This window comes from Onychomys torridus, chromosome X, assembly GCF_903995425.1.
Source record: "Onychomys torridus chromosome X, mOncTor1.1, whole genome shotgun sequence".
In the NCBI taxonomy this organism is placed as follows: Eukaryota; Metazoa; Chordata; class Mammalia; order Rodentia; family Cricetidae; genus Onychomys; species Onychomys torridus.
The window spans coordinates 27,101,343-27,126,354 of record NC_050466.1 but is presented as its reverse complement, the minus strand read 5'-3'; the positions used below and the strand labels follow the sequence as shown (position 1 = coordinate 27,126,354).

The 25,012-nt window shown below is 37.3% G+C and overlaps 1 protein-coding gene across 1 annotated transcript; it reads right to left on the bottom strand.

Annotated features, from left to right (window-relative positions):
• Positions 1-11,500: 11,500 nt before the first annotated feature.
• Actrt1 (actin related protein T1) lies at positions 11,501-12,814 on the bottom strand. The gene has a single exon (XM_036173979.1). The coding sequence runs from the start codon at positions 12,724-12,726 to the stop codon at positions 11,596-11,598; it is 1,131 nt and encodes a 376-aa protein (XP_036029872.1). The 5' UTR covers positions 12,727-12,814; the 3' UTR covers positions 11,501-11,595.
• Between the last annotated feature and the right edge of the window lie 12,198 nt (positions 12,815-25,012).

Sequence of the window (25,012 nt, the reverse complement as noted above, 5' to 3'; positions counted from 1 at the left end):
GATAATACAATGGTTAAACCAGGTTGTTTTTTAGGTCCTCTTGCTTGAAAAAACTTTTTCCAACCTTTTACACTGAGGTAATATCTGTCTTTGATATTGAGGTATGTCTCTTGTATGCAACAGAAGGATGGATCCTGTCCTCATATTCATTCTGTTAGTCTGTGGCTTTCTACTTGGGAGTTGAGTCCATTGATATTGAGAGTTGTGAGTGACCAATGATTGTTAATTCTTGTTATTTTGTTGGTGATGGTGATAGTGTGTGTGTGTAATATATATATATATATATATATATATATATATATATATATATATATATATGACTATAGTTAAACCTTCTTGGGGTGGAGTTTTCCTTCTAGTACATTCTGTGGGGTTGAATTTGTGGATAGATATTATTTAAATTTGACTTTATCATGGAATATCTTATTTTTTTCATCTGTGGTGATTAAAATTTTCCCTGGGTATATCTGCACTGGCATATGTGGTCTCTTAAGATTTTGTATCACATCTGTCCATGCCCTTCTGATTTTTAGAGTCTCCATTAAGAAGTCAGGCATAATTATATTAGGTCTGCCTTTATATGTTACTTGGCCTTTTCTTCTTGTAGCTTTTAATATTCTTTCTTTTTTTCTGTGTGTTTAGTGTTTTGATTATTAAGTGGCAAGAGGTGTTTTTTATCTAGTCCAATCTATTTGGTGTAAGCTTCTTGTACCTTTATAGGCATGTCCTTCTTTAGGTTGGGAAAATTCTCTTCTATGATTTTGCTAAAAATATTTTCTGGACATTTGAGCTGAGAATCTTCTCCTTACATTCCTGTTATTCCTAGATTTTGTCTTTCTATACTATCCCATATTTTCTGGATGTTTACGTCAGGAATGTTTTAGATTTTACATTTTCTTTAACCAATGTATCCATTTCATCTGTCCTGTCTTCAACACCTGGGATTCTCTCTTCTATCTCTTGTATTCTGTTGGTGATGCTTGCATGTTCACTTAGACAGGTTGACTAGTTCTGGAATTCCTTCAGTTTGTGTTTCTTTATTGATTCTGTTTCCATTCTTGAGTCTTGAACAGTTTTTTAATTAATTTTTTATTTATAATATTTTCATATTTTGCATACTGTTCAAAGATCTCCCTTTCATCCTTCTTCCTGCTCCCCCAGGCTTCCCCCAAGCCTAGCCCAATCCCCTCTTACAAAAGGGTAAGGCCTCCCATGGGGAGTCAGCAAAGCCTGGTACATTCAGTTGAGGCAGATCCAAGCCCCTCCCCACTGCATCAAGACATCCAACCATAGGTAATGGGCTCCAGAAATCCAGCTCATGTACCAGGGATAGATCCTGATCCCATTGCCAAGGGTCCCTCAGACAGACCAAGCTACACAACTGTCTCCTGTATGCAGAGGGCCTACAGTTTTATTCATTTCCTTCAACCTTTATCCTTTCAGTATTGGATTTCTTCATCAAACATATTTAGTTTTGCACTTGATAAGGATTAGCTTTTGGCATTTGCACAGACAACCTACTTTTTAGAATAGGCAAAAGTGTTTATTAGCTAATAATTTGATTAAGTATTATATATACATATATATGTATATATATACATATATATAGTATGTGTGTATGTGTGTATGGATATATAACCTTATACTGTTTTGAGATTATAATATAATGACAGCATTTCTCCCTTCCCTTTCCTCCCTCTAAACCCTCCCGTGTACCCCATCTCACTCTCAAACTCTTGGCCTCTTTTTTCACTAATTTATATTCCAAATGTATATATGTACATTATATATATATATATGAATGTATATATACATATACATTATATATACTTCTAAATATAACTTCCTAACTTATTTATCCATACAATGTTGCTGGTGTTATGTTTTCAGAGCTGATCATTTGGCACTGGAAAACTAATTGCTGTGCTTGTCCCTGGGGAAGAACCTCTCCTGATCCCAGCTTTTCTCAGTTATTTATAGTTCTTTGTGCATGACCATTGGTTTTGTCTTGTTTAGCTCATGTCTGGGTGGTCACGTTGGTGAGACTTTATGGGTATAGCTTCTGATATTGCTAGGAGACACAGTCTCACAGCAGACTCCCTGATCTTTTGCCCCTTACTATCTTTTCACTTCTCTCCATAGTAGGACTCTGTCTGACTTATGCTTGTAGAGGTCTGGTGCATACCATCGCAACCACTGTGAGTTCATACATGCAATAGTTTTGCTTTATTCACAAAGCAGTTTCCTTGTAGTCTCTCTCTTCTGGCTCTTAAGATCTGCCCTCTCTTCCATAATGATCCCTGAGCCTTGGGAGAATGGAATGCATATATATATATTTGCGTTCATTCTGTAATTGGGCAACAATGTTTAAATGGAATTACTTTATAATTGGGGAGAAACCACAAAATAACAAACAAAAAAGCCCAGTGCTGGGAACAGGTTCTCTCATTTGAATTTGATATCCAGGCAGGTCTCATAGATACCCCCAAACATTATAGGCCATTTCCGTTGCTATGTGTTATCCTCTAGAACTTGATGGTAAGACACTTGTGCAGAAGACATGTAGTTGTTTTAGTACAAGAATAAATCAAGCTGATGTTACATTATTTTTATCTAAACACTTTATTTTTAATTGACTAATAAGATTAATATATACTTACAGCGTAGAACATGTTATAAAATTAAAATAATATTTTGAGACATGCAAGTTGGCTTGGCAGGTGCTAGCCTTTGCTTCCAACACTTGTAACCTGAGTCCAGTCCCAAAGTGCCACATGATAGAAAGAGAAAATTGACTCTTCCAAGTTATTCTCCCACTTCCACATCCATCATGTGGCATATGCAAACACACACAATTTTTAAAGTAATTTTAAAACTAAAATGTAGTTTTTCACATATTTGTGAAAATATAAAAAAATCTATGAGGGGAATGTAGAAGAATGAGAAAAGATGGTAAAGGAATCTGTGTGTCATCAAGACAGAATGCAATGATAGCCTAGGTTGCAAGGGGACAAAATAAATTAAAAGAATATTTTCCCTTTTTAAGTTTTGCCTATTCTCTTTTAATTTCATACCTATATTTCTTCTGTGGCCTACCTCCAAATATCACACTCTCTTCTAATTTTTTTTTAAAAATTCACTGAGTCCAAAATAGTAATGCCCATTTGTGAATGGACAACCCAACAGGGACCATGAAAACTGACTCTCATTGCCCCAGAAGTCATCAACTGGCAATAAATAGTTCTTCAGCTATCAGTAAGGCCTTGTGAGGCATTTCTCTCTCCATGCTGGAATGCTGACTTGGATTGATCTTATACAGGTCTTTGGCAGGTTGCAGTAGTTCCTGTGCATTCAAGAGTATGTAAGTATTGCATGTGCAAAAGACAATATTCTGTGAAAGTATCTCCAAACTCTTTTATAATAATTCTACCCTCTCTTCTGAACATTGGGAACTGAGTTGGCAGAGATGTCCTATTTAGGGTTGAGTACTTTACAGTTTATTGCCTTCATTTTGAACAGTTTTGAGTATTTGAATTAACCACCATCTACTACAGAAAGAATCTTATCTGACAAAGGTTTTAGAAGGCAGTCTGATATTATGTACATTTAGTAAAATAATTTCTAAGGCCTATGATGTCCCCAGCCACAGTTCTGGGTTTTGTTCTTTGTGGTAGGAACGAGTTCTCTCCTATAGCATGGGCCTCACATCAAATTTAAAAGGTACTGATTACCTCTATAACATTCAGGTCACTATAGAATTGATGTGAATATCTTGCTAGACTAGTAATTATTGTAGCTCTTGGGGCTCATAGCTGGTCAAGGCTGCTGAAGATTTTTCTCCACCAGCAGCCTGCACAGCACTTCTGATACTATGAAAGCTAGGAGAAAGACTCCAGGTCAGTACCATCTTGAACTTTCCATGTCTTTTGAACAAAACATGTGATGTCTTTGGCAATAGGATCATACCATCTAGTTCTGGTGAGTATCCAAGTGCAATGATCTCTCTGACCAACAAAGTTTAAGGGGCATGGGTATCCCATGTCTTACAGTGGACTTTTTGTTCGGTAACCTATGGCTTCTGGGGAAATAGTTATCCCCATTGTATGACAGTTCCAAATAACCTTTTTTTTGTTTTGTTTTCTCTTTTTTTTTTGAACATTGAATTTATTACCTTTTTCAGAATTTTGTAGCTAAGTACTGTGTTTATATTATGTCCATTCCACACTCTCCCATTCCATTCTCTCCCAATCTAACTCGTCCCTGTCCCTCCCACTCTCTTAATTTCATGACTTACACCTGTTCCTCTTTGTGTGTGTGTGTGTGTGTGTGTGTGTGTGTGTGTGTGTGTGTGTGTGTGTGAAGTTTATAAAATACAAATTTCCATTTGGGTTTTAAAACATCATTAATAATAGTTATACTTCCCCTATACCACATCTTTCCTACTCTCCCATTTCTCTGCCTACACAGAATTCAGTCCACAATATTCCCATTTCCCTGTTAATACCACCTGTTACACTTTTTTCCTATCATTAACTATTTCTTTCCCACCCTGACCCTTTTCTAATTTCCTAACTTTGACAGTTACACCAATTTAAACATAAAGATCTAAATATTTGAAGCTAGGATCCAAATATGAAAGAAAATATGTATGTCTTTTCTGAGCTTAGGTTACCTCACTTGATATACTTTTTTTAGCAATATCCATTTACCTGCAAATTTCATAATTTATTTTTATTTAATTTCTCTTGTATATGTATACTACATTTTTATGATCCATTCATCAGTTGTCATCTAGACTGATTCCATTCCCTAGCTATTCTGATTAGAGCATCAATAAACAGGAGTGTTCAGGTATCTCTATAGTATAATAAAGAGCCTTTTGATTATATGCCCACTAGGAATAAAGCTGAGTCATATGGTATTTGTGTTTCATTTAATTTTTACCAAGTAGCATTAAGCAAAAATCTTCTCTCTCATCTCCTTCATTCTCCATGGAAATTATGCTACACTGTATAGGAATGATTTTTACTACTTAATTTGTGTCATGGAAGGGAAATTAAATAGCATTTATCCTTTTAGGAATTTTTTTTCTTATGGTAGTATTCTTAAGATTCTTTCATGTATCATATAATACAATTTAATTCTTAAGGCATCATAGTGTTCTTAGGTATCATTATTTGCTAATCAATGACCACTTTAATTTCCTTACTCTGTCTACTGAGTATAGGCCTTCTATATGCATATGTGGAAATTGTGCTATGGTCATTCCCAGAAACTGGTAGTTCAAGAAGGCACTAGCCTTTTCATGCCCAGAAGATAACATTCCACAATACTCCATCCATTTATGTGGCTCTTACATTCTTTGTCTCCACTCTGCTGTGATGTTCTCTGAGATTTGAACACAGTAATATAGCTGTCCCATTTAGAGCTTTACTCAGTGGGTATTTATTCTGAGTACTTTGACAAACTATAAACTTCTGCCATAAATGCAGGCCACAGAAAGAAAGGTTTTTTTTATTAAAAATGACAGCAAAACTATTCTTTGATATAAATAAAAGTATTTAGAAGGCAATTTGACAGATACATGATGTTCATTTAGCAAAACATCAACAGTTTCCTTCTATTAGCTATGACCCTCCCCACAAAAAACCAGATTGCTTTTGTCTGGTCTTAGGATACCCCAGATGTGAATTCCCTCCTGTGAAGCAGAACTTAAATTCAATCAGAAATCTGCTTGCTATATGCATAACAGTCACGCACCTCCTTCACCAGCAGATGCATCTTACCTGGCATCTTGATGGTATATCAGGCAGGGTCTAGTGGTGAATCAGACTGTGGATGAAAATAGCAAGGCAGTAATTAGTTCTGGCACTTTCAAAGTTGGACAGCATGGGTGAATCATACAGTTTAGCCTGAGTGCGATTTCTCCATGTCTTTTAATACAAATGTATGATATTTTAGCAATACAGTGTTACAATCTGCTTCTTAGGGCAACCAACAGAAATAGCAACATCCTGTATTATTTAAGTGCCTCAGAAACCTCCAGAACCAACAATTCCTTTGGAGTTAGACCAGTCTCGCACTAGGATTTTTACCTAATAAACGCCTGGCTTCCGGTAGAATCTTCCTATGTTCACATGGTTCATTTGTTAAAACCCATTAATCGTTCTATAAAGTTCATAGATATAGGCTCTTTTGTCACCTTTTTGGGTGTCTTCTGTGCCTTACCCAACTTGAAAGTTTCCATAGTTGCTCCTGGTCTCTGAACCCATCTGAATTAATTTTCCATGTATACTCATGGCATGCAAATATTTTCTTAAATCTATAAAACTCTCAAGAAGCTAGCATTATATATCCATGAAATAAAATATTTTTGCAAAAAAAGATGGTATATGAAGGCCCCTAACCCACTCAAACCAGTGCCAGTTGATCTGAGACATCTGTAGTGAAAGAGTTACTAGAAAAAAAAAATGTTAGTAAAGTTCAATGCAGTATGAACAACTTCCATAATTTGTATCACTTGATCAGTCCAAAAGTCAATGTTGGGTCAGCATCATGGATGTGAGACACTGCCCTAATTAGCTCTCCGTCTACTTTTCCTATTTATTCTCCATGAGCCAATCTGCTTCTTGATGCTAAGTTTCTGCCATAGGGCTGCCATGTATCCCTCCATGTCTAATAATTTCAATGAGGCCTGGAGTTACTCTCATTGTACTGAATTGTCTAGGGAGACAGAGGTGGATGGTCATGATCTCATCTATTATACCCATAGACACTACCTGAATTTGACATTTCCTAGGCTTAAATTTATCATGCTATTTCTTCTCAATTAGCCACATCTGGAAGCAATGAGGGACCTGACGGGTTAGTGGACATAATTGGTTATCACTGAACTAAGCACAGGTTTTTTTCACCTGTACCATTCTATCATTTGTAGATTTTTTTGAAGTTTTTGCTTGGGATCTGCGGCCTTACAAACACTGAATTTGACTCTGTAACATGATTTTCTTTTATTTTTAGTCTTAGTAACTCTGGTTTAGCACTAATCTTGCCACACTTGGTTTTGAGTGACAAAGACGGATCTCTTCACATCTATATTATCCTTTGAAAAGCACAGTAAAACCACTTTAGTTCTTATGGAACCCTACTTTATGCAAGGCTTTGAGTTCCTTCTACCTGGTAAGTATCAACTCTTACTATGGAGTTCAGGGAAGCCACTGATGCTTCATGCCAATCCTGTGGTTCCTGCTGAGTCAACCCATTAACTTTCCTGTGAGCAGTCTTAATTGGTCCAATGAGATTAATCAAACACCACCTCTTTCATGCCCAATTTCCTTCTTCTATTGTCCTCTAGTCACCTGATAATCATGGGAAATGAGCCTGTTATAACTAAGTGGATTGTATAAATGAATTTATCAGCAGCCATTTTTCCCTCATAGTCTCATATCTTGTAACCTTTGTCTTAAGTATGGATGGGCAGTTATATTACAACATTTCTCTGCATCCATAGCACTTGCATTGATTCCATCTCCACCATATTGCACAATAAAGTAAGACAGCCAGTGACAGGCTTATTTATTTCTTCTATTAAAGCTTTTCCAGATTAAACAGTTCAAAGTTGGAATATTCTGATTATTGTAGTTCCCTGTACTGGACCTTTATTAATGTCCCCATCCGCATAAATTATCATGGATTTTCCCTTCCCTTGTAGTAAAGATCAGATCCAAGATATCGTCTATGACTTCTACATCACTATATCTTTTCTGTACAGTTCTTCCCAGACGTTTGCAATAGCTATTTTCATTTTGGTAGTTACTTTCTGTTAATATGCATCTGCTTGTCTCTCTCTGAGTCATTATCACAGTATCTTAATTATAATGATTCTTAATATCCTATATCAACTTCCATATCACAGTTTCACTTCTGAACTATGCTGAATATTCTTGCATGTGATCTTAGAAATAAATTTCAAGATATGCTAATTTTGTCATATAACTTTATTTGCATTAAAATTATAATTTATTAAACCTACATATTTTATAGGTGAATTTTTTTATAATTTAGCATAGATATGTTGATGATCAAGTTAGATTTAACATTTCTTTGTCTTCTCTTTAATAATTTTCAAATTTAATTTTTTTGAGGGGGAAATCACAAAGATGCCTAGGAGCAGACTTTATGGATCTTTTTTTTCATTTTTCTTTATTAAGAAATTTTCTATTCACTCTACATACCACCCATAGATCCCACCTCCTCCTTCCTCCCACCCCTGAGCCCTCCCTCTCAATCCACCCCACATCCCCACATCCCCCAAATCAAGGTCTCCCATGGGGAGTCAGCAGAGCCCAGCACACACTGAGCCTAAGCAGGTCCAAGTCCCTCCCCACTGCACCAAGGCTGTTCAAGGCTTCACACCACAGGCACCAGGCTCCCAAAAGCCTGCCAATGCACCAGGGAAGGATCCTGATTCCCCTGCCTGGGTGCCGCCAAAATAGTTCGAACCAAAAAACCATCTTCCATATCCAGAGGGCCTAGTCCAGTCCCATGGGGGCTCCACAGCCACCAGTCCACAGTTCTTGGGAAGAGGGGTTGTATGAGCAAGAATTGTTGAGACCATGATTGGAAAAAGCACAGGGACAAATAGCCAAACTAGTGGAAACACATGAACTGTGTACCAATAGCTGAGGTGCCCCCAACTGGATCAGGCCCTCTGGATAAATGAGACAGTTGATTAGCTTGAACTGTTTGGGAGGCCCTGAGGCAGTGGGGCTGGGACCTGTCCTTAGTGGATGAGCTGGCTGCTTGGAACCTGAATCTACCAGGCTGAGCTGACTCCCAGGGGAGTCCTTGCCTTTGAAGAGGCAGGAATGGGGGGTGGATTGGGGTGAAGTAAAGCCAGCAAGCGAATTGTTTGTCATCAATTATTAATTTTTCCTTAATTTGAAAAAATATTTTCATTTTTTCTATTCTTTGAAAGCTTCATACATGTTTATAGTGTGATCATATCTACCAAATGACTCCTTTCCTACTTTATGATCTTTTTTCAGTCACCACTGAGTCCAACTAGTACTTTCCATTTGTGTATGACTAGAGGGTTATTGTGGAGTTAACATGAGGAATCTACCAGTGTCTGGCCACACTCCTATAGAAAAGTTATACTTCATCATCCAGCATCTACCAATTGCTAATAAAGCCTCAGATAGGGATGGGGGTGAAATTTTGACTAGTTTGATTTTGTCTGAGTATCTTGTGGGTAACTTCAGCTGCTGTGGGTTAATATGTGCACCAGCCAAGTCATGTGTATAGAACAAATTTACACAGCATTTCTCCCTATCTTCTGGTGCTTACATTCTTTTTTGTTTTGTTTTAGAACATTAATTTAATTGAAATAAAGTTTTTTACATAATATATTCTGATCATGGTTTCTGCTACCTAATCATCTACTCCCAGATCCTACTTACTTCCTCACCTATCCAATTCCAGGCCTTCTTTCTCTTTGTATCTTTAGAATATAGGAAAAACAAGCAAAAAAGAAAAAAAAACTAACCAAAAGAAACGGAATTTAAAAAACTAACAAAACAAGAAACACATGCACATACAAACCCAGACTATAAAAACATAAGATTAGAAACCATAATTAATGACAAGTAAGATTTTTTAATGCCCAAAGCATTAAAATACAAAACAAAATCTACAATTGTACCACTGAGTTCAATTTGTATTGGCCATCTACTACTGCACATGGGGCCTGCCCTTGTATACCCAGTGAGACTTCATTGGAGAAACAAATTTTTCCTTTTCAAGGAGATGTTAATTTAAGATAGCTTCTTGGTTAGGGATAGGAGCTTGTATCCACTTCCTACTCTCAGTTCTGGAAACCCATATTGCTTGAACTTGTCCTTGTCTTGTGTGTACCACCCACAGTCTCTGTGAATTCTTATGTGTGTCAGCCATGATGTGTCTGGAAGACACTGTTTCCTTGTCCTCCAGCTCTTACAATTTTTCTGGCTCCTCCACTTTTGCTCACAATGTGCTCTGCAGATCTTCATAATTTGTTCTTCATTTCTTTTTTTTTTTCATAACCTACTGAATCTAATTGGTGATACCCATGTACTTGCATGTGAAGGTGATCACTGGAGCATGGGCAACCCATTGTTGCAATCGTGACAATGAAAGCCATGGGGGTAACCAATAGCTTTCTGATTTAAGGCCTAATTTATGGGAACAAATTTGTATTTAGTACTGTAAATCTGGAGAAAAAGCTGAGACCAGAAAATAAAAACTACCCTGTACTTTAAAAAATCCATTCACCAATAATTTGTTTAAACTATTAATGTTTACTCTCATAGTAAGCCAGTAAGTAGTGGGCCTCTTTGGTGTATGCTTCAATTCCTGCCTCCAGGCTTCTGCTTGCACTCCTGCCTTGGCTTCCTTTGATGATAAGAAGTAATAAACCCTTTCTTTCCCCAATTGGCTTGTTCACTGTTTTATCACAGCAATAGAAAGCAAACTAGAATATTTCACTTTCAAACTTGTCTCCAAGTGCTCATATGAAATAGGTGTTAATTTATATTTATATGTGAAAATAAGCAAAATTACACATATGTAATTCTTTTTCTCTTACGACAGAAAAAATGGCATTGTTTTCTTTACAGAAAAAGATTGTTACCATATCTCTCCATAATGTTTATGGAAAATACACAGTTACTGAAAATAAGTATATGTAATTTATTCAACAATTACTTCATTGGAAAACATCTATTTTTAGCATTTTACTTTCTAAGAAAATTATGAAATTAGTATCCCTGAAACAAAAACCAAAACTAATCATCTGGGAGCACAGTTATCATCTTTTATAGAGCCTTAAACAAATGAGAATTTAGAAGCCCACCTATTTATTTCCCAATTTTCTTGAAATAACACTAGCTATAAATTCAAAAAGTGATGACCCACAAGAATGTGTAGGTTGGTAGTGTTACTGCATTTGCCCTCTCCACTGTTTTCTTGGATATTGTTTTGTATGTTTGTGTACTGTACACTAGGATATATGAGAAAGCAATCTGAAATAGATTCATAGGACCCAAATCAGTCAACTTCCTATTCATGAGGCCCCAGAACCTTTTAGTACATAGCTACTAAATGCACATTTGAACAATCTAACACTATTTACTGAATAAAAAGCACACTCGAGATCTATAAGAAAGGAAAGGTATATGTAATAACAATAAGAACATACTTTGGATAACTAGAGAGATGACTCAAGAGGTTGAGTGCAGAAGACATGGGTTTGGTTCTCAGCACCCAAAACTGGTTATTCAAACCACCTATAACTCCCAAATCCAGGGAATCTGATGCTTTCTTTAGGCCTCCATGGACACTTGCATGTATGTGCAGCATATGCATATACTCAGGCATACACACATATACATAAAATAAAACAAATCTTGACAAAATTACTTTAGAGACATAAATAATTGGAGCATGAAATCAGTTACAGCTTTATTGATCATTCTATTAAATGCCAAGGAATGATGTTGCCTCCACCAATATTCCTGTAATCTGGCATTTAGAGTAGTTCCCAGAGTTCAATGATCCTTAAAAGCATTTTCTTTGAACCACAAATGCTCCATACTCCTTGAAGTCTTCAGCAGTGACCCACATTTGCTTGAATGTTGTCAAGGAAGTCATGACAGATCCACCAATCCAAGCCGAGTAGCATCTGTCTGGGGAAGCTGTGATCTTGATTGGGGTTCCCTCAAAAGCCAGAACTTCCAGTTCTTTCAGGAGTCTATCCTGTAGCCCAGGAAACAGGGTGGTACCTCCAGACAGCACAATATCAGCAAACAGGGTCTCCTGGATGTCAGTGTCACACTTCATGATGCTGCTGCAGACCATTTTTGAGATTCCTAGATCATGAATACCTAGATGATCAGGTGTAAAAAGAACCTCAGGCACCTGGCACAGGTGATCACTCATCTGGATGATATTCCCATCCGGCAGTTGATATTCCTTTAGGGCCTGCTGATAGTTCTTGTGGGTTTTTTTATGTCCCCAGGTGACAGTACATAACTTCTTTTTTATGTCATCCACCACTGCTTTGTTGAGGATGCAGGGGAAGGTGTAGCCTTTAGCAAGAAGGAGTCGGGTGAGGTGTTCTGTGATATCTCTTCCTGCCACATATAGTTTGGTGATACCATGAGGCAGAGAGTAGCCCTCATAGATGGGGACAGTACAAGTGACCCCATCTCCACTGTCTACTACCAGGCCAGTGATACAGGCAGAAGCACACAAGGCTCCTACCGCATGATTGCAAAGGTACAAGGCAGGTACATTAAATTTCTCAAACATTATTTCTGTGGTCTTCTCTCGGGTCTCTCGTGGGTTCAAGGAGGGCTCAGTCATAAAAACTGGCTGTTCACTGGGTTTCATTCCTAGTTCCCACTCAAAAAGGTCCCTCCACAGTTTTTCCATGTCATCCCATCTAGTTACCAGTCCACGCTCAACAGGATAGTGCAGGTATAAGCCATCGTACATACCCTGGGCTTCTTCTCCCACAAAGTACCTTTTCCGATTGGTTCTTGCTGATGGTGTATTGAATTTTGGGTAGCCAACAACAGAGTTGATGACATGTCGGGGTCCAATCTCTCCTGAAATTCCAACTTTACAGAGTCCAGAACCATTGTCAAAAATCACAGCTGGAATATCTAATACAGCTGGATTAAACATGTCTAGATTCGATCTTCTGCACGTTACAATAGAAGGTATACTTGGACCACCCAGAGGGACAAAATATGCCCCAGTTGTTCACAGTCTATCAGAGCTGCAGGTCCTTAGGCCATGAATGTTATCTCCTTTCTGATGGTTCAGAGTCTGCTGAGAGTAAATTTCAGGTATACTTGCTCCTTATGTCACAATGTAGCCATGACAATAACTGCATGCAGTCAGAATCATCAAGAGGTGGGAGGGGAGCTTTGAGCCAACACTGCTCTTCATTTGGTGAGAGACGAAATACTAGAGATAAGCCATCCTTTATCCTAGCTTGCAGTAGCGTATGATCTCAAATCAAACTAAAGTTACATGTCCCAGAATTCAGTCTTTATTTTTTTATGTTTCATTTATTTGTTTGTTTTTTTTTTTATTGAAAATAGATTCTTCTTTCAATGCATCCCAAACATGGTTTCCCCTCCCTCCTCTCCTCCTAGCTTCCCTCCCACTTCCCCTCTCCCCCAGATCTACTCTCCCTCTATTTCCTCTTCAGAAAAGAACAGATCTTCAAGAGATATCCAGACAGGACAAAACAAGATATAATAAGGCAAGGCAAAAGCCTTCATATGGAGACTGGACAAGACAACCCAATAGGAAGAAAAGAGTCTCAATAGCAGGCAAAAGAGTCAGAGATACACCTACTCCCACTGTTAGGACTCTCAAGAATACCAAGCTAACAGGCCTAACATATGGAGAGGACCTGGTGCAGACCCATGCAGGCCCATGAGAGCTCTGCTTAGTTGATTTGGTGGGCCATTTTCTCCTAAAGACTGTGGAAGTCAGAGGGGATGGAGGACACAAATCTCTCTTTAAATGTAAAAGTGAAATGCAATTTCAACATACAAATTTTCTGAATATCTATTAAATAATGTAAAATGTGTATATTGTATAATATGTAGCATTAATGTTAGTAGTACGCCACATACTACATATTATATATAGTATGTAGTATAACATACCTCTAAAACTTTATACTATATATTAAACATAACATACCAAATACAAAGTATGTTATATATATATATGTATGTATGTAAAATGTAAAATTATAAATATATGTCTGTACATTTAACTATGTGTGTGCATATATATGTATGTAAATTCAGCAAGCAATCTTAATCTACTTTTTATTTTGTTATTGAGAAGGTTTTATGTATCTCCTACTGGCATTAATATTACTATATAGCAAAGGGTGGCCTTGAACTTCTGATCAATTTTCCCCAACACCTAGGTTCTCTGATTACAATTGCATACCACCACACATGGAACAATATATAGTGGTTTAGATAACAAACAAATGTGAATACCACATAGTGGTAGCACACGGCTTTAATCCAATCACTTGGCAGGCAGGGTCTCTGTGTGTTCATGGCCACACTAGGGAACAGAGCTAAATGTGGTGATACACATCTTTAATCCCAGTACCAACCATAGAGACCTGGAGGTCTGTACAGACAGGAAGTGAAAAGGAAGTGAGATAACTGGGCTAAGAGCCAATGAGAGGGCAGAACAGCAAGGCAATAAACATGAGGGTAGTCAGAAAGTAGCTCACTTTGGAAGCTGTGGCATGGTGCGCTAAGGTTAGCTGGTGGTTATTCCTATTTCCTTGATCTCTAAGGCTTTCACCCCTATATTTGCATCTGTGTTATTTATTTAATAAGACCACTTGAAAATTCGTCTACACTACACTTAATTGTTATTCATTGTGGATAAAATGTTATAGGGTCTGGCTATTATGAATAATGCTGCTATAAACATAGTTGATCAAGTATCATTGTGGTATGATTGAGAATCCTTTTGGGGTATGTGCCCAAGAGTTGTGTAGCTGAGTTTTGAGGTAGCTTGATTACCATTTTTCAGAGAAACCACCATATTGATTTTCAAAGTGGTTATATAAGTTTACACTCCCACCAGCAATGGAGGAGTGGTCCTCTTGCTCTACTTCCTCTCCAGCATAAGCTGTCATCAGTGTTTTTGAACTTAGCCATTCTGACAGGTATAAAATGGTATCTCAGTGTCATTTTTATTTGCATTTCCCTGATGACTAAGGATGTTGAACAATTCTTTAAATGTATTTTGGCCATTTGAGAATTCTCTGTTTAGGTATGTACCCCATTTTTAAATTGGGTTATTTGGTGTTTTGATGTCCAGTTTCTTGAGTTCTTTATCTATTTTGGAGATCAGCCTTCTGTCAGATGTGGGGTTGGAAAAGATTTTTTCCCATTCTGTAGGCTGCCGCTTTGTCTTATTGACAGTGTCCTTTGTTTTACAGAAGATTTTTGTTTCAGGGGGTCCCATTTATTAATTGTCAATCATAGTGTCTGTGCTACTAGTGTTATATTCAGGAAGTAGTCTCCTGTGTCAATGCTTTCAAGGCTAGTTTTCACATTGTCTTCTATCAGGTTCAGTGTAACAGGATTTATGTTGAGGTCTTTGATCCACTTGTTTTGTACAGGTTGATAGATATGGATCTATTTGCACTCTTCCACATGCCAGCATCCAGTTATGTCAGCACCATTTGTTGAAGATGCTTTCATTTTTCATCGTGTAATTTTGGCTTCTTTGTCAAAAATCAAGTATTCATAGGTGTGGTCATTTATGTCATCAATTCCATTGAACCACATGTCTAATTTTAATGCCAATACCAAGCTATTTTTATTAGTGTAGCTCTATAGTAAAGTTTGTAGTCAGCGATAGTGATGGCTCTGGAAGTTCCTTTATTGTACAGGATTGTTTTAGCTATGCTGGGATTTTTGTTTTTCTGTATGTAGTTGAGTATCGTTCTATTCAAGTCTATGAAGAATTGTGTTGACATTTTGATAGGGATTGCATTGCCTTTGTAGATTGCTTTTTTTAACATTGCCATTTTTACTGTAATAATCCTATCTATCCATTAACATGGGAGATTGGGAGATCTTTCGATTTTCTGATATATTCTTCGATTTCTTTCTTCAAAGACTTGAAGTTCCTGTCATACAGATCTTTTACTTATTTGGTGAGAGTTACCCCAAGGTATTTTGTATTATTTGTATCTATTGTAGAGTGTGTTGTTTCTCTCATTTATTTCTTAGCCAGTTTATTCATTTGTACATAGGAGGGCTACTGATATTTCTTTTGTCTTGTATCCTGCCACATTACTGAAGGTATTTATCAGCTGAAGGAGTTCCCCATATCATAACTGCAAATAGTGTAAGTCTGACATCTTTCTTCCCAGTTTGTATTCCCTTCATCTCCTTTTGTTGTCTTAGTGCTCTAGCTAGAACTTCGAGTACTACATTGAATAGATATGGACAGAGTGGACGGCCTTGCCTTATTCCTGATTTTAGTGAAATAGCTTTGAGTTTCTCTCCAATTAAATTGATGTTGGCTGTCAGCTTGCTGCATATTGTTTTAGTATGTTTACATATGTTCCTTGTATTCTTGATCTCTCCAAGACTTTTATCATGAAGTGATGTTGGATTTTGTCAAAGGCTTTTTCAGCATCTAATGCCATGATCATGTAGGGTTTTTTCTTTCTTTCAGTTTGTTTATTAATGGATTATGTTGACAGATTTTATATGTTGAACAATGCCTGCATCTCTGGGTGAAGCCTACTTGATCATAGTGGATGATTTTTTTGTGTTCTTGGATTTGGTTTGCCAGTCTTTTATGTAATATTTTTGCATCAATACTCATGATGGAGATTGTTCTGTAATTCTCTTTCTTTTTTGCATCTTTGTGTGATGTGGATATAAGGGTAACTATAGTCTCCAGAAAGAATTTGACAGTGTTCCTTCTGTTTTTATAACATGGAACAATTAGAGGTGTATTGTTGTTAACTCTTCATTGAAATTCTGATAGGATTCTGCATTGATACCATCTGGCCCTGGGCTTTTTTGTTTGGGAGACCTTTAATGAGTACTTCTATTTCCTTAGAGGTTACAGGTCTATTTAAATTGTTTATCTGGTCTTGATTTAGTTTTGGTATAGTGTAGCTATCAAGAAAATTGTCACTGGGTGGTGGTGGCACACACCTTTAATCCCAGCACTCAGGAGACAGAGGCAGGCAGATCTTTATGAGTTCGAGGCCAGCCTGGCCTCCAAAGTGAGTTCCAGGAAAGGTGCAAAGCTACATAGAGAAACCCTGTCTCAAAAAAAAAAGAGAGAGAAAAGAAAAAAGAAAAGAAAATTGTGCATTTCTTTTAGATTTTCCAACTTTGTGGAGTATAGGTTTTTGAAGTATGGCCTGATGATTCTCTGGATCCCCCTTTTCATCTCCAATTTTGTTAATTCAGATATTCTTTCTCTGCCTTTAGTTAGTTTGGATAAATGTTTGTCTATCTTGTTGATTTTCCCAACGAACCATCTTTTTGTTTCTATTTCATTGATTCCAACCCTGAGTTTGATTATTTCGTGTCCTCTACTCCTCTTAGGTGAGTTGGCTTCTTTTTTGTTTTAGAGCTTTCATGTGTGCTGTTAAGTCACTAGTGTGAAATTTCTCCAAGTTCTTCATGTGGGCACTTGGTGCTATTAACTTTCCCTCTTAGCACTGCTTTCACAATGTCCTATAAGTTTGGGTATGTTGTGCAATCATTTTCATTTAATTCCAGGAAGTCTTTAATTTCTTTATTTCTTCCTTGACCCAGTGGTAATTCAGATGAGAGTTGTTCGGTTTCCAGGAGTTTGTAGACTTTCTCTAGACTGTATTGTTGTTGAATTCTAATTAACACATGGTGATCCGAGAAGATACAGAGGGTTATTCCAATTTTTTTATCTGTTATGATTTTCTTTGTGACTGAATATGTGGTCAGTTTTAGATAAGGTTCCATGAGTTGCTGAGAAGAAGATATATTCTTTTGTGTTTGAATGAAATGTTCTATAGATGTCTCTTAAGTCCATTTGAATCACAATATTTGTTAGTTCCTTTATTTCTCTGTTAAGTTTCTCTCCAGAAGACCTGTCCATTGGTGAGAGTAGGGTGTTGAAGTCTCCCACTATTAATGTGTGGGGTTTGATTTGTGATTTAAGCTTTAGTAATACAAATGTGTGTGTCCTTATATTTGGGGCATAAATGTTCAGAATTGAGACTTCATCTTGATGGATTTTCCTGTGATGGATATGAAATGTCTGTTTTCCATCTCTTGATTAATTTTTGTTTGAATTCTATATTGTTAGATATCTTGCTTCTTAGGTCCATTTGATTGGAAAACTCTTTATTCTGAGGTAATAATGCCTGTCTTTGAAGATGAGGAATGTTTCTTGTATGTTGCAGAAGGATGAATCCTGTTTTTGTATCCATTTTGTTAATCGGTGTCTTTTTATAGGCTAATTGACTCCATTGATATTAAGGAATAGTAGTGGAAAGTGATTGTTAATTCCTGTTATTTTTTACTTTGTTGGTGGCGGTGGTAGTGTGGTTGTGTTTCCCTTCTTTGGGTTTTGCTAGTGTGAGATTATCTATTGCCTATGTTTTTGTGGGTACAGATAACATCTTGGATTGGAGTTTTTTTATTACATCTTTGAAGGCTTCTATCATCTTCATAAAGCTAATTTCGGTTTCATCTGAATCACCTATAGGGACTGTTGATGTTATTAAAGAGAGATGTTCAAGGGAAGAATGCTGGGATAGGTGAGAATGGGTGGTAGAGTTGTTCTTTTGGAAACAGGAGTCTAGTGGCAGGCAGGAGCAGTGGTGTGGCCTCACAGATGACTATTTTTATTGTTCATTAATCAGTTTATGGACACCTAGGTTGACTCACCCTCCCTTTTATTGAAAATATATTAGTTTCTCATAGACTATATCCTGATTAGAATTTCCTCTCCCTCTATTTCTCCTAGTTCCTCCCCAACTCCCTTCTAATCTTGACTCACTCACTTTCTGTCTCTCATTAGAAAAGAGCAGGTTTCTAAGAGATAACAACAAAACATAATTAAGATAAAACAAAAATAATTACATCCAAGTTAGACAAGTCAAACCAATAGAAGGAAAAGAGCCCCATGAGAAGGCACAAGAATCAGAGACCCACTCATTTCCCTCCCAGGAGTCCTATAAAAATACTAAACTGAAAAAAAAAGCTATAATATATATGCAGAGGACATGGTGCAGAACTGTGCAGTCCCTGTGCTTGCTGCTTTATTTCTGTGAATTCATATGAGCCTTGCTTGTTTGATTTAAGGGACCTTAGACTCCTGCTATCCTCCATCTGCTCTAGCTCTTCCATTTTCTGCCTCCTCTCCTATGGGGTTCTTTGAGCTCTGAATGGAGGGATTTGATGGAGACATCCCATTTAGAGCTCAATGTTTCAAGGTCTCTATGTAATATCTGACTGTCTCTATATTTGTATATATATATGTTGCAGGAGAGAGCTTCTCTGATGATGGCTGAATAAGGCACTGATATATAAGTATAGAAGAATATTAGGAGGTGTTTTACTGCTCCTTTTTTAAAAAGACCAGCTTTATTTGGTTTTAACCTTGGTCTCTTGTCTCTGGACTATGTAACCTCTGGTTCTTAGTCAGCCAAGTAGTATCAGGTAAGGGTTCTGTGTCATGGAGTAGGCATTAAGTCATATCAGAGGTTGGTTGGTTACCTCCACAAGATTTATGCCACCAATGTACTATAATATTTTGCAGGCAGGACAACATTGTATGTCAAAGAGTTTGTGGCTGGGTTGATGTTTACATTTCAATGGGTTTCATAGACTACAGAGTACCTTCTAGTACCAAAGGCACAAAAATGTAGGGGTGAAGGTTCTATGTAAGCATCAGCTTGTGGGTGTTGTCCTCAGCAATGGGGTCTTACTCTCAGTTTGTGGAGAGGAACCTATTGTCTTGACAAAAGCCTGGTTTGTTAGGGGATTCCCATTGGGCCCCTTTGGTTAACAATTTATTTGGATGTAACCCATTCCTGGTACTGGAAGCTTTATTTGGTGACAAGAGATGACAACTTGGGACTCTCCCTGATTATTTGCAAATTTCACTAGAATCGTTTTCATATATTTTAGAAAGTTTTGACTGCTTTAGGTTTCTGACTGCTTTAGGTTTACATATCACTCCTCAAAGTCCTCTTAATTTAGCTGGCTCTCCACATATCCCCTCCCCCATATCCCTTCCCCTTCTCCAACTTCCTCCACTTCCTGACCCACCCTGAACCTAGTCTACCTATAAAACTATTCTATTTCTCCCACCCAGGGAGATGCATGTGTCCCCCAGGCCTTTTCTCTATGCTTAACCTCTCTGGGTCTATGGATTAAGGCTTGGTTATCATTTCCTTAAGGTTTAGTATCCACATGTAAGCTATTATAAACCATATCTATCTTTCTATGTCTGGGTTACATAAGTAAGGATGAATTTTTCTTTTTCCATTCTTTTGCCTGCAAGTTTCATTATGTCATTTTTTTAACAGCCAAGTAATGCTACATTGTGTAAATGTGGCACAGTTTTTCTATCCATTCTTCTCTTGAGGGACATCTAGGTTGTTTCCAATTTCTCACTGTGGTGAGCAGCGTAGCAATGAGAATGATTGAGCAAATGTCTGTGGTAGGATAAAATGTCCTTTGAGTATGTGCTCAAGAGTGGTGTAGCTGGATCTTGTAGTAGATCTATTCCTAACATTCTGAGGAACCATCATATTGATTTTCATAGTGGATGTACAAGTTTTTACTCCCACCAGCAATGGAAGAGTGATCTCCTTGTTCCATATCCTCACCAACATGAACTGTTATGTGTGTTATGGATCTTAGCCCTTCTGTCAGGTGTTATGGAATAGCAAAGTTGTTTCAGTTTGTGTTTCCTGGATGGCTAAGGATGTTGAACATTTCCTTAAATGTTTCTCAGATGTTTGAGTTTCCTCTGTTTGGAATTCTGTTTAGAACTGTACCCCATTTTTAAAATTGGATTATTTGGTTTTCTGATATTTAGTTTCTTGAGTTCTTTATGTATTTTGAACATCAACCCTATGTCAGATGTAGAGGTGATAAAGATCTTTTCCCACCCTGTAGTTGCTGCTTTGTCTGATTGACAATGTACTTTGCCCTACAGAAGATTTTCTGCTTCATGAGGTCTTATTTATTTATTTATTTATTTATTTGTTTGTTTGTTTGTTTTTTTGAGACAGGGTTTCTCTGTATAGTTATGGGGCCTGTCCTGGATTTCACTCTGTAGACCAGGCTGGCCTCGAACTCACAGAGATCTACCTGATTCTGCCTTCTGAGTTCTGGGATTGAAGTTGGGTGCTGCCACCACCACCCGGCGAGGTCTCATTTATTAATTGTTGGTCTTAGTGCCTGTGTTAATTATGTTCCATTCATAAGATTATTTCCTGTTCCAAGGCTATTCCTCATTTTCTCTTTTATCAGGTTCAGTGTATCTGGTTTTATGTTGAGATCTTTGATTCACTTGGTGTTGAAGTTTGTGAACTATGGTAAGTATTAATGTGAAATCTTCTGCATACAGCAATTCAGTTTGTTCAGCACCATTAGTTGAAGATTCTGCCTTTTTTCCATCATGTATTTTTGACTTCTTTATAAAAAAATATAGGTTTTCATAAGTGTGTGGGTTTATGTCTAGGTCTTCAATTCAATTCCATTGACCAATACATCTGTTTTTATGCTAATACCATGCAGGTTTTATTACTATAACTTTGTAGTATAACTTGAAATAGAGAATGGTGAGACCTTCCACAGTTCTTTTATTGTTGAAGATTGTTTTAGCTATTCTGTTTTTTGTTTGTTTGTTTGTGTATGTGTGTTTCCTTACGAAGCTGAGAATTGTCTTTCAAGATCTGTGAAAAATTGTGTTGGCTTTTTTATGGGGATTTCATTGATTCTATAGATTGCCTTTGATAAAATGGGCGTTTTTGATATGTTAACTCTACCAACCCATGATCATGGGAGATCTTTCCATCTTCTGATATCTTCTCCAATTTCCTTATTCAAAGACTTCAATTTTTATCATACAGGTTTTTCACTTGCTTGGTTAGAGTTAGTCCAAGATACTTTATATTATTTGAGACTATTTTGAAAGATATTGTTTCCCCAACTTCTTTCTTAGTCTGTTATTTGTATATAAGAGGTCTATTGAATATTGTGAGTTAATTTTGTATTCAGCCACTCTGCTGAAAGTGTTTATCAGCTGTAAGATTTTCCCAGAGGAATTTTCAAGGTTACTTTGTATGCTATCATGTACATATAAAGGTACTTTGAAATGTTAACTTCCAATTTATATTTCCTTGATCTCCTTCAGTTGTCTTATTGCTAAGTCATCAAATACTATATTGAATATGTAAGGAGATAGTGGAGAACCTCCTCTTGTTTCCAATTTTAGTGGAATTGCTTTCAGTTTCTCTCCATTGAGGTTGATGATGGCTATAGTCTCTCTGTAAATTTCATTTATTATGTTTAGGTATGTCCCTTGTATCAGTAATCTCTTGAAGAGATTTGTTGGATTTTTTTGTCAAAGGTCTTTTCTGCATTTAATGAGAATAGCATGTGGATTTTATCTTTCTATCTGTTTATATGATGAATTAAATTTATTGACTAAAATCTGTTGAACCATTCCTGCCTCTCTGGGATGAAACCTACTTCATCATGTTGAACGTTATTTTTGATTGGTTCTTGGATTCAGTTTACAAGTATTTTATTGATTTTTTTGAATTTATACTCATTAGGGAAATTTGCCTGTAATTCTTTCTTTGTTGGGTCTTTATGTAGTTTGGGTATCATGGTATCTGTGGCCTCATAAAACAAACTGAGTAATGTTCATTCTCTTTTTATTTTGTGGAATAATTTGAGGAGTATTGACATTAACTCTATTAAAGTCTAGTAGAATTCTTTTTTCTAAAACAATTTGGCCCTGGGCTTTCTTTGGTTGTTATAATTTTAATGGCTAGTGGTTATTGGTCTGTTTAAACTGCTTGCATAGTCTTTATTTAACTTTGGTAAGTAGTATCTATCAAATTATCCAATATTAAAATTTTTCCACTTTGGTTGAGTACAGACTTTTAAAGCATGTCCTTCTTAGTTTGTTAATTTGGATATTCACTCTCAGCATTTTAGTTTATTTGGATAATTGTCAGTCTTATTTATTTTCTCAAAAAACAAGCTTCTTGTTTCATTGATTTGTTTTTTTATATTTCTTGTTTGTTTGTTTCTATTCATTTCAGCCCTGAGTTATTATTTCTTGCCATCTACTCCTTTTGGGTGTGATTTCTTGTTTTTGTTCTAGAACTTTCTGGTGTGCTGTTAAATTGCTAGTGTAGTTCTCCCTTAATTTTTTACATAGGGCCTTAGTATTATGAACTTGCCTTTCAGAACCATTTCATTTGTGTCCCATAAATTTGTGTTTGTTGTGCATTCATTTTTACTGAATTGTATAAAGTATTTAATTTCTTTTTCTGCTATTTTTTATATTTTTTTTATTTTATAATTTAATTTTACATATCAGCCACAGATTCCCCTGTCCTCCTTACTCATGCCCCGCCCCCTGCCGTCCCCCACCATCCCTCCAACCCACCCCCCATTCCCATCACCTCCTGGGCAAGGACTTCCCTGGGGATTCAGCTCAACCTGGTAGATTCAGTACAGGCAGGTCCAGTCCCCTCCTCCCTTCACCCAGGCAGAGCAAAGTGTCCCTGTATGGGCCTAGGCTCCAAACAGCCTGCTCATGCACTAAGGACAGGTCCAGGTCTCACTGCCTGGGGGCCTCCCAAACATTTCAAACTAATCTCACTTATGCAGAGGGCCTGACCCAGTTGGGGGCTCCTCTATTTTGACCCATTTTTCATTCAGTAGAAAATTTCTCAGTTCCCATGAAATTGTAAGATTTCTCTTGTTTCTGGTTTCTGTTGTTAATATTCAGGGTTTTTGTTTGTTTGTTTGTTTGTTTGTTTTTATACAACCCAACCACCGTTTCCCCTTCCTCCTGTGGGTTTTCTTGTTATGTCCTTAAATGCTCTGGGTCCTACAATCATTCCTCCCTCTCTTCAGGAGGATTCCCTGAGCTCTGCCTAGTGTTTTTCTGTGGGTCTCTGCATCTCTTTCCACCACTGGCTGGATGAAGCCTCTGGATGACAAATGGGATACTCACCAATCTATGAGTATAGCAGAATATACTTAGGCATTAGTACATTGACATTTTTCACTAGTCCTGTTTGGTTCTATCCTAGGTCCCTAGGCTATATAGCCTCTGGGTCCTAGTGTACTAGGTGAGCTTTCTCTCTCCTGATATCAGTCTCATGCTGGACCAGTCATTGGTTGGCCACTCCCACAATCTCTTTGCCAGCCTTACCCCAGCATATTCCATAGGTACCTGAGTTGGTATCCCAATCCCTCCACTTAACAGTATTGCACTAACATTAACAGGAAATGGCCAGTTCAGGCTACATATCCTCTATTTCTAGGAGTCTTAGCTGAGATCATTCTTGTAGATTCCTGGGAGTTACCCTTGCATCGAGTTTCTACCTGACCCTGAAATGACCACATTCTTGGTGGGCATTTTCAGTACCTTCCCTAACCAACCCATACGATATCCGTCTTGTTCCCATCTCCACCTACCCCAAGTCTACTCATGGAATCTCTTCTATTTACTTTGCCTTACAGAGACTTCTAAGTTTCATGAGTTCCATTTTATCATCTTACTGTCTGTGCTATTGGTATTCCATTCAGGAAGTCATCTCCTCTGCCAGTGTGTTCAAGGCTTTCCCTACTTTCTTCTGTCAGGTTGAGTGTATCTGGATTTATGTTGAGGTCTATGATTGATCCACTTGGACTTGAGTTTTGTGCAGGGTGGTAGACATGGGTCTACTTGCATTCTTCTATCTGTTGGGGTCTGATAGGATACAGGGAGTTATTTCAGTTTTCTTGTGTCGGTTGAGACTTGCTTTGTATGTGGTCATTTTAGGAGAAAGTTCCATAAGATGCAGAGAAGAAGGTATATTCTTTTATGTTTCAGTCAAATGTTCTGTAAATATCTGTTGGGTCCATTTGATATATAATGTCTGTTACCTCCAGCATTTCCATTTAGATTTTGTCTGGATGACCTGTCTATTGGTGAGAGTGTGATATGGAAGTCTCCCACTATCCGTGTGTGAGGTTAATATGTTATTATGCTTTAGTAGTGTTTCTTTTACAAACTTGAGTGATCTTTTCTTTGGGGTCATGGATGTTGAGAATCACAATATTCTCTTGATGGATTTTTCCTTTGACTATGTAGACTTCTTCCCTACTGCCTTTGGTAAGTTTTGGTTTGAAGTCTATTTTGTTTGATGTTA